A 10,592-nucleotide genomic window follows, 5' to 3' on the forward strand; every position below is an offset into this window, starting at 1 on the left:
GTTGGATCTCCTTGCAGTCCAAGGGACTCTCAAGAGTCTTCTCCAGCACCACAGTTCAAAATCACCAATTCTTTGGCACTCAGCTTTCTTTATAGTCCAACTCTCACATCCATACATGACTACTGAAAAAACCATAGCTTTGACTAGATGGACCTTTGTTGGCAAAGTAATGTCTCTGCTTTTTAATATGCTGTCTAGGTTGGTCATAGCTTTCCTTCCAAGGAGCAAGCGTCTTCTAATTTCATCTGCCATGATTTTAGAGCCCAAGAAAATGAAGTCTCTCACTGTTTGCATTGTTTCTCCATCTATTTGCCATGAAGTGATGGGACTGGATGCCATGACCTTAGTTTCTGAATGTTGAGTTTTAAGCCAACTTTTTTACTCTTCTCTTTCACATCAAGAGACTCTTTAGTTCTTCTTCACTTTCTGCCATAAGGGTGGTATCATCTGTATATCTAAGGTTATTGATATTTCTCCTGGCAATCTTGATTCCAGCTTGTGCTTCCTCCAGCCCAGCATTTCTCATGATGTACTCTGCATATAAATTAAATAAGCAGGGTGACAATATACAGCCTTGGTGTACTCCTTCCCCAATTTGGAACTAGTCTGTTGTTCCATGTACAGTTCTAACTGTTGCTTCTTGACCTGCATAGAGATTTCTCAGGAGGCAGATCAGGTGGTCTGGTATTCCCATCTCTTTAAGAATTTTCCACAGTTTGTTTGTTCTCTTTTCCTATGAGAAAGGTTTAATAAAAACTGTTTTCCTGTGAGAGCATTGCCTCCCTGAGCAGCTATAGTCCACAGTAACTGGCCTTGAGCCGGTGGTGAGTTTTTCTGCTTTCCCCTCCAGGCCTCCAAGCAATCTACCTTCCTTTTCTAGTGTAAAGGAAAGCCACCTGACCTTCTTTATTCCCCGTCTTATTTAGAGATGTTCACCAGCACTATAAAGTCGTGGTCTATTTTATAAGCCACACAAACAGCAATGCATCACTTCAGTTCCCATCTATTGTGTGTTTTGGGGTCCTCTGGGTAGTAACAGGTTGGAGCCTGCTGTGCCCTTATTAAACTGTGAAGGTCACTTCTCTTTAAGGATCTGTCATCAGTGAGCCCTTTACTTCCTCTCCACAAATGTGTCTCTTCCAGAGCCTTTTGCAATTATGGCTCGTTTCTCTAGGTTTCATATGGCAGGCATCTGAGCAGAATTAAAAGCATAAGCACGTGCAAAAATAATCCGCTTCCCAAGATAGTAAATGCTGAGAAGTTCTATATTAGAACACACTGTGAGTGCTGACTGGCTGGGGCATGATTAACCTAATAGGCTTAAAGTTCCACTTGCCATGCACATCTGTTAGGACACGAGCAACACTCAGAGGCCCATAATCCACGAGACTGAAGTCCTTTAGAATTGCCCTGTTGCTTACTAGCAGCAGAGGGCTCAAACCTTAGAACATCACCAGGAGAGCAGCATTACTACCTCTGCAAGATGGGGCCAAGGAAGTGAAGAGAGCTGGTTGCAAGTTTAGGACATTGCATCGGACTTCAAAGGATTCTGACCTGCAGATTGCCTGGATGGACTAGTAAGACTGCCTTCTGTTTCTATTTTGAATATGATTCTCTGAAAACTGTGAGGGTTGCAGGTGGGAGATGACGACAGGCTGACATCATGGGATGCACACCTTCCCACAGTGATCTTGTTAACAGTGTTGCCAAGAGTGGCATCCAGTTTTTTAAAAAGCCCAAAGCAATTCTGCCAGCACATCAGAGGGCCACTGAAAGAGGCTCCCTCCCTTTGCTGGTTCAAAGTTCCACCTGCTATGACCCTGGAGGGGGCTCATCACAGGGACAACGGGCAGAAGAGGAACAGCCTAGTCCCAGGTGGACCCAGACCGTGGCTGACAGTCTCTGTCAGCTCACCAGGGATCCCACTGCAGGCAAAGCAAAAGATATGGAGAGACTGATCCCAGAAACCAAAACCTCCCCATCCCAGCTGAACAAATCACAAAGCTGCATGGCTACGGACATTCCATTCAAGAGACAGAGCTCCCATGGGTCACAAGGGGCAGCCTTTTCCGGGGAAGAGAGTGAAGAAAGTATTACCCAGGAGACTTCCAAATGGGCAAAGAGACCAAAGTGTCACAGGTCAAGCAAACAGGGCCATTACCGCCAAACCATCCTTCCTGCCCACGAGTCTGAAGACAAGGTGGACTTCCCCGACCCCCTGGTGAAGGCCCACCAGCGCACTTACACCTATCTGCACGCCTGCCTCTCCAAATATGAAGCAGTTCTGAGCATCACCCATCAGGCCACCCAGACCCACGAGCTGCTGCAGCCCATGGTCAGCTTCCTGATGCTGTGTTTTGATGAGGTCAACCAGCTCTTGGGGGAGATCTCCAAGGATGGAGACAAGCTCCTCCAGGAGGTTCAGAAGGATCTGGCTTGGCCGTTGAAGAAAGGAGAGCCCCAGGAGCAGCCAGATCTCCTGCAGCAGCTTCTGCAGTACACAGTCAGCAAGCTGCAGGACCTCAGCAGCACAGTGGCCTTGCTCACCAGCAGCCTCCTGGAGGGCTCCGGCAGCTACCTCAACGCTGCTGCAGCCCACCTGGGGAACAAGCTGAGCACAAAGAGGGGCGCGGATGAACACCTCCTCAGGGCTCTGGGGCACCTGGAGAGCTTGGCGAGCAGCCACAGCGACCCTGAAGCATGGGATCTACCCCTGTGCTCTGAGGACAGTGGCATCGGTGCAGACAATGAGTCCGTGCAGCTAGCAGACAAGCTGGGCAAGCAAGCCAGCTGGGACTTAGTGCCGGAGGCTGCAGAGTGGAGGCCAGTGATTTCACCCACAGTGGAAGCCAGGCTGTCAGGACACACCTGGCAGCAAAGTCCATTCCGGATGGGTTTAGACGGACCCCAGGACTGCCCACTCTCAAGGCCTCTCACAGCTAAGGTTCATCCAGCAGTGCAGGGTGGATCAGGGAGCCCCTGGTCCTCTGTTGCAGGCCCAGAAAATACTGCCTCCAGGCCTTGGGGGCTAGGCCAAAGTGCTCCGTGTGGTCCCCCTGGGATGGGGACTTCCGGTGAAGCACACCTTTCTAAAGGCTCCAGGTGCATGGATGCTCCATCCTTCAGTGAAGGTGAGGACAGCAGCTCAGAGGAGGAGGAGGTCGAAGGGAGCTGCACGAGCCCATGCACCTGGCGGAAAAACGCTTCCCATCCAAGGCCACGGTCTTCACCTGCCAGTGCTGAAAGCCCATTTCAGCCACACCCCCGGAGACTCAGGAGCCCCCAGGCCCGGGAGATGGTTCTGAAGATGAAGGAAGCGATCAGTGAAAAGATCAAGTTTGTTCCTGTGCCCTCTGAGCACCAGGACTGGATGGAGGAAGAGGAGAGGACCACGGTGCCCCCAAGACCCAGCACGGCCAGCGGCAGCAGGAGGGCCCCCTCGAGGCAGAGGAGGTCCCAGTCCGAGGGGTGTCTGAAGAGCCACACAGAAGATACCACCCTCCAGGAGCTGCGGAGGGTCCAGAGGGACCTCAGCCAGAGGCTGGAGGCGTTTTACAGCCTGGGCACCCGATGGCAGGGGCAGAGCCAAGAGCCAGTCACGCAGCCCAGAGCTGCAACGCTGAGGCCTGACAACCGCTGCTGGGTGGTTCCAAGCACTGCCATCAGCAAGCTAAAGTCATCCTTCACCAAGAACTTCAGCATTTTGCCAAGTCAGGACAAGAGCATCCTGCAGAAGTGCTGCTCCCGCCCTGAGGGAGAACAGCCTGGGCAGGGAAAAGCTGAGGGGCTCCCAAGCATCATCCCACCGGGCGAGAGGGCCCATGAGGCTCCAGCAGTCAGGGACCAGACCATCAGGAGCTGCCCCACCAGAACATCGGTCAAGAAACTCATTGAAACCTTCAGTCCCACCGAGAGTCTAAGGACACTGGGGGATTCCCAGGACTCGGGGCCAAGCCCCTGCCCCAAGAAGTGGGGGGTCCCCAGCATGCCTCCCAGATTCCCCATTTACAGAGGGCTGGCCCCATTGTATCCAAAGCCTCGGATTTCTCCAGCAGTGGGTGGAGAATCTCTCAGGATGGGCCCAGGCTGGAGGCCCTTAGCTCCTACCTTTCCCCCTCTGCTCACAGCTGAAGCAACCAAGAGTGAGGACCTCAACTGGGAAACAGAGGAGAACCCAGAGGATCTCCCTCCACCGCCTCTGGAAATTCTGATGGACCAATCATTCACTTCTCTGGAACCCCCAGAGAGCAACAAGCAGGCAGAGAGCCCCCTTGAAGGGACCCACGTGCCAGGGCTGGGAGGGACTGGCTCTGCCCGGAGAACGTGGGCTTCCCCAAGACTAAGGGTCTCCATGAGCCCCACTGACTTGCTGCCCAGCAAGAGCACCGCCACCCTCACCAGGGCCCGCAGCACAGAACCAGGGAACAGCAAGGGCAGCTGCAATACCGGAAAGCTCGCCTTGGACTTCAACCACCCACCAGCAGCTAGCGGAAACCCAGAGGTGCAGAGCAGCAGGGCGCAGAGTCAGGTACGGGCAGACCGGGCCTCAGGCCTCTCCAAGCCTCCCCGGAAGGTCATCCACTGGCTCCATTCCAGCCACACATCTGGGCAGAACAGGATCTCAGAACCCAGCCTGAGCAGGCCAATGCGGGGACCACATTCTCCTGAGGCCCCAAGGCAGACCCAAGGCCGAAGCCCTGTGCTAGTCAGGAAGGCCTCTCCCACAAGGGCACACTGGACGCCCAGAGTGGACAAGAGGCACTCGGGCCTGCCCTCCACTCACAGATCTGCCCAGCCAAGTGCACCCTGTGTACATGGGTCCCCTAGCCCACCCCTCAGCCCTCCAGTGAGTCCCAGGGGGCTAAGCCCCCCAACAGTGAAGAAACGAGCTTCCCCTCCCCTCCAGCACAAGCTGCCCAGCCCTCCCTCAGCAAGCCCACTCGCTCAGCACAAGATCTCCAGTCCCCCTCCCCAGCGCACAGAAGCCGGTTCCCTGGCCTCTGGCCCCTCCCCCTCTCCCCCAGCATCTCCCAGTCAGGGGCCCAAGGAAACACAAGATTCTGAAGACAGTCGGGCAGCCACAGCATCCGGAAACACACGTTCCATTTTCTGCCCAGCCACCTCCTCTCTGTTTGAAGCTAAACTACCATTCTCAACAGTACATCCACTCACCCCATCATCACTGCCCCCTGAAGCTGGGGGGCCTCTTGAGACCCCCACAGGAGGCTGGAGGGGCAGCTCAGGGCCACGAATGAGGACGGATTCACAGCGAGGGACAACTCTGTGTGCCCTGAACCCTCAACCTTTCATCCGAAGGACAGCCTCTGACCCCCGGCCGGGCGTCCGCCTTCACCTGCCTGTCCCGGGCGCTACCAGCAGTGCTTGTGAATCCCAGCATGGCCAGAGCAGGTAAGGAGAGTCCTGTGGTTTGGGGAACAGAGCTGAGGGGCCCTTAGGATCATCTGGGTCAGTAGTTTTCAAACTGTGCTCCAAGAGAAGAACAAGATGGAAAGGGGGTATCAAGATATCTGGTCTCCCAGTGCCCCAACCTGAAGCAACAATTTTTCCTCTGTTACACGTTTCAGGTCCCCATGAAAGATTTCATTGCAAGAGGCTCTGCTGTAATACAAATAAAGTTTAAAACAACCACGTTGGTCCAGCCACATATGCCCCTCATTTCACATGTGGGGAGATTGAGATGAAGCGACTTGGCCCCCAAAGTTGAGTCCTGTTACCTGTCCGGAGCCAGCAGCTTGATTCCTGTCCTTTCTGGTTTACACCAGTAGACCAGCGTCTTAGCGGGAGGTGCTTTGGGTCCCAGGACTTTCTTTAAACTCTTTAAAACCGAGACCCTCAAGGGGCCTTTGTGCATTGCATCTATCGCTTTTTACTGCATTACAATTGAGAGATGTCTAGAGTGTTTATTAATTTTTAAAATGCCCCATTCTACGTTAACATAAATAATATAACGAAAAGTAACTATTTTTTTCACAACAAAAAAAATTGAGTGAGCAGAGTGACACTGTCTTTAGTTTTGCAAACCTCTTTAGTGTGTGGGCTTCACAGAAAGACAGCTGGGTTCTCAGACCTTCATCTGCAGGCAATCTGTTGTGATGTCACACATCCTGTAGTCTGGAAAACTCCACTCTGCATTCATGAAAGAATGAGTGGGAAAGGCACATAACATCTTAATATTGTTATGGACACAGTTTTGACAACTTAGACACAACACCTTCCTTGAAAAGTTCTGGGAGGCAGCCAGGGGACACACTTTAAGAACGGCTGATCCTGGAGGTATTGAGTATAAAAGTTTGGCTTCCTCTTACTCCTGAGGACGCCCAATCCTGCCTCCTTCTCCGTCTCCCCTTTCAGAGTGCGTAGAGGAAGAACAAGACTTTCCATGAGCACTGAGCTCGAGAACGCAGGCAGAAGGGCCGCCCTGCCTGCCCTGGGCTGGCTGAGTTCCGAGTGCGCATTTCTCATGAAGGGCGGCTGCTGGGCATGTCCTTGGCCCAGCCACACAGACAGGCCTGGGCAGGTGGCTGTGAGAGGACATGACTCAAAGTATAGCCACTGCCTGGCCGTTGAAAGGACTCATATGGTGATGTGGTTATTTTACAGGATATACAGGGACATGTATCTTTTCTTGAATTGTGGCATGGGGAGAAACATGTACATCTGAGGTCAGTTAAAGAGGGACTTTTATCAATGTGTCTTGATATCAGATCAGACAAAGCTCAGCCTGCACCAGTCCTTGCTATCTTTTCAGTGCCCACAGTTGTGTAAATCAGAAGTTAATTTCTGCCAGAGTGATACGTGTTACAGACTTCACAGTCTGTCGAGGCGTATATGGTAATTTTTCACAAAGTACTCGGCAGTCAATTTTAAATAAAGATATTATCTCGGGAAAGTTGTGCGTGATTATAGTTATATAAACTTTCCCAGCCACTTGAAAGAAATGAAATATTGATTATTTTTGCACGAATCTTAATGTGACGTTGCTCTTTTCTTAAATCTAAAATGAGCTTCCTACAACACAGTACCTTTCATCTGAGAATCTCTATAAATGTTAATGCATTATTCCTCACACTTGCTACTTACTCAGTGATTAGATTTCTAAAATTGTGCCCTTCAGGAGAAGAGCTTGAGAGAACAGGCACAATAAAATGGCATTAATTAAAAACACTAACATTTTAAAACAGCAGGAGCAATAATAAAGTAACATAAAATTGTTCAAGGAGAAAATACTGCCATTCTCTCAGGCTTCTCCTCAGAATAGGGCAGCCTAAAATGTTGTTTTAGGTCCTGAATTTCAATATGTGGAGAGATGGGGTGGGGTGTGGAGTGATTGTAGCTTGAAAGAGGGAGGAAGAGGAAGATGCATAAACAGGAGCCTTCCCAAGGTCACGTGGAAGGTCACAGAGTGGCTCACACCCATTGCTGTCTCCTGGTCAGACCACACCTCCAAGCTCTTCCAACCTGTGCGACTGTGAGCGTATGATGGAAGCAGTGGGAAAACACTCCTTCCCCAGACACCCTCCACACTCCCCACCCAACCTTTGTAAAGTTGGCATCTGGGAGCAAAAGCCAACCAGCTCTAAGAGCAGGGCGTTTGCAGCTCTGTAGCAGACAAGCATTTTTTCTGCCCTCCTGTGTATGGGAAACAATGCCAGGGAACTGAGCCTGATTTCCCCAAGATCATGCAACAAGTCAGTGCCAGAAAGCCAGGAACTGCTCAGAACAGGCTGTTTCCCCAAGTGGGGACTTGCAGGAGCAGCCCCACCCATAGTATCTTGCAGCCATGGCAGGCTTGCAGGACGCACTGGCCTGCATCTGGTATTGATCTCCCATCTGTCATTCTGTGCTAGGCATGAGCCCCTTTTTTAGAAAACATGATGGTGTTGATATCTTCCCCATCTCGGGGCCCGGGGATTGGGCACAGTCCTTGGAGGCTTCCCCAGGAAGCTCAGTTACTAAGCCTCAACTGTTATTTAAGTATTGAATCCTCTGGTGGAGGCAGCTGTCTCTCTCCAGGTCTCAGTGTGTCCAGACTTGCTCCCCTAAATGCAAACGCAGTGTTTTACTCTCTGCCAGGATAGGACTAGCCAGGCAGGGGCTCTCAGCAGCCATGTTCGCTGGATCCAGAGACCTGGGCAGCCTGCTTCCCTATCAGGTCTGGGAACAGGTGGAGCCACAGCCATACAGCAACTGAAAATATTGACCTCCTGGCCTAAACCTCATGAAGATGTAGGACCTGGCTGGGGATGGAGAAGACACAATGCTAGAACCAAATCCTGTGTCAGACCTCAGTGTCAGCATCCACGGATGCTGGGCACCACAGCCTGTCCCCTGGGCCTGCCCCTCCTGTTCCTGGTAGCCGCTCCCATCCACGGGCAGCAAAGGGTCATGCCTCCCCCCCTCCAAAGGGGCACAGGGAAGACAAACAGTAAGGTGGGAGCTGTTACCCGCACACCACTGGGTCCTGCAGGAACTCATGATGGGGCCAGAGGCTGCCATAGATAAGACTGGCTCTAAGGATCAGAGTGGGTTCCTCACTGCCTGAAAATTATGTATGTCAGCCAGTGCCAGTGCCCACCCCGCTTACGCCCATTCCTGCCACCCTGATCTGGTCAGGGTCCAAACTCAAACTTGTCCTCTGCTGGTTGGATATCCCACGTAAGTCTAAGGACGCAGAGCCGAGCACACTCCTAATACAGTCAGGAAGGTCCTGCTGTGGGCAGAGAGAAGGGCTTCTGGTCTGTGCACATGGAGAGCTGGGTCTCGTCCTGGCCCTGGGGTAGTGGATGGAGAGGCTCGGAGCCTCAGGTGCCATATGACAGAGTGGTCCTTCAGGTCCCTTGCGGGCGTGAATTTCTGGTCATGCTACAAAAGAGCACCAGTGACACCTGACTACTTATTGAGTGCCTATGGTGTGCTGGGTGGTGTGTGGAGAGTTTTCCATGCTTCATCCAATACTGAAACCTTTGAGTGTCCTGTGAGATGAGTATCATTATTACCTCGTTTTGACGAAAAAGGAAACTGAGAATCAAGGCGATTAATCAACACTCTCCAGGTCACACAGTTAGTAAGTGGAAGGGCCAGGGCGGGAACCTAAACCGACAACTCCACCTTCCATGCAGTTGTTACAGGACTAGCCTGGCTGCCCGTGGCCAGGGTGGCTCTCTGAGCTGGCTCCCCATCTGGCCTAGGCTTGCTCCATGCTTGGGACCACCCTCCATTCTGTGCTGCCAGAGCACACTGGGTGGCACTCTTTGTTCAGAGCCCCTTCACTGTGGCACTCAGCAGCTGGGAAGCTCTGTCTTATTCAAAGGCCAGGTCTGGGCCAAGCAGTTTTCATTTTATCCTGTTCAGGAAAAGGGTGGCAGCAGAGCAAAGCTGGGTTGTTTTCGCATTTGTTTTATTTTGGTTTTTGCTGTTATCGTTGGTGTTGCTTTTATTTTTAATTCAACTAGCTAAGCCTAGCCCTTTATGGAATAAGAAGTGGTGGTTCAGATGGTAGAGAATGTGCCTGTGATGTGGGAGATCTGGGTTTGATTCCTGGGTCAGGAAGATCCCCCGGAGGAGGGCATGGAAACCCACTCCAGTATTCTAAACTGGAGAATCCCATGGGCAGAGGAGCCTGGCAGGTTATAGTCTGTGGGTCGCAGAGTCAGACACGACTGAGCAACTAACACTTTAAAACAAAACAAAATAAAAGCCCGAGTTCTTGAGGGATCTGTTTTGTCCAGAGCTGCAGGATCTGATTGTGCCAGGAAAAAACAAGACTCAGCCTGTCCTCCGAAACGCCAGGAGCGTGGCTCCCATGGTGCCCCACCAGAGGAGACACCCACAAGGACAGCACCAGCAGGCAAAGCTGATACAGAAAGGCAGAGGCCTGGCACAAGGGCCCACCAGGTCTGTGGGTGACACAGACAGGAGGGCTAGAGAGAGAGAGAATGGAGAGGGGGCGGGGCCAGAAGCAACGAGGAGGGTTTGACTGGCACCTATGCTTTCTCTCTGCAGCGGCAGCGAGGAGAGCCCCAAGGACACAGAGCCATGGAAAAGCCCCTGTGGCCTAGAACTGAAGGGCAACGGCAGGGGTGTGCCATCCCCAGAGCTCTGTGTGCTGGGCCACGGGCTGCAGCGAGAGGCCAGTGTGGGCCATGCCCAGGACAAGTCCCAGCAGAAGGAAGTGACCTGACGGGCTGCCAACTGAGTGACACTGATGTCAGTCACCCCAGAATGCAAGGGTGACAGCCAAGCGTTAGCCCCAGAGAGGGTAGGCCAACCAGACTCCTGCTGAGATGCAGGAAAGGCCTGGAAGGGGCACTGCCCGAGGGGTCTGCAAATTCTGAACAACTACTGTGCAGCCCTGGGTCCTGGTTTGCCTCGAGGGTCGAAGATCAACTATCAACATGGACTCCACAATTATACTCTTTAATTCTTCAAGTGTTGGCCTTAATTTCGCAGGAAAATGTATTTCCAGCATGCTTGATGAGCCAGGTGTCCATGAAACCATCTAATTCTCTAAACAATGAAGGGAACAGACAGCTTTCTCCTAGTTTTGCAGCAAGAAAACCAAAGTACCCCCA

At 52.2% G+C, this 10,592-nt stretch overlaps 1 protein-coding gene across 1 annotated transcript; it reads left to right on the forward strand.

Moving 5' to 3' along the window:
* Positions 1-1,045: 1,045 nt before the first annotated feature.
* Positions 1,046-10,390, forward strand: PCARE (photoreceptor cilium actin regulator). The gene is made up of 2 exons (XM_061432944.1): positions 1,046-5,409; positions 10,024-10,390. Exons 1-2 carry the CDS (start codon positions 1,664-1,666, stop codon positions 10,199-10,201), a joined length of 3,924 nt encoding a protein of 1,307 aa, XP_061288928.1. The 5' UTR covers positions 1,046-1,663; the 3' UTR covers positions 10,202-10,390.
* Positions 10,391-10,592: the final 202 nt, after the last annotated feature.

This window comes from Bos javanicus, chromosome 11, assembly GCF_032452875.1.
Source record: "Bos javanicus breed banteng chromosome 11, ARS-OSU_banteng_1.0, whole genome shotgun sequence".
In the NCBI taxonomy this organism is placed as follows: domain Eukaryota; kingdom Metazoa; phylum Chordata; class Mammalia; order Artiodactyla; family Bovidae; genus Bos; species Bos javanicus.

What these genes read in the sequence shown, in the direction of transcription:
- PCARE (XM_061432944.1), top strand. Translation starts at nt 1,664, where the DNA reads ATGGGATGCACACCTTCCCACAGTGATCTTGTTAACAGTGTTGCCAAG. An exon ending in TCCCAGCATGGCCAGAGCAG is followed by an intron (nt 5,410 to 10,023) that starts GTAAGGAGAGTC and finishes TTCTCTCTGCAG; the next exon opens with CGGCAGCGAGGAGAGCCCCA.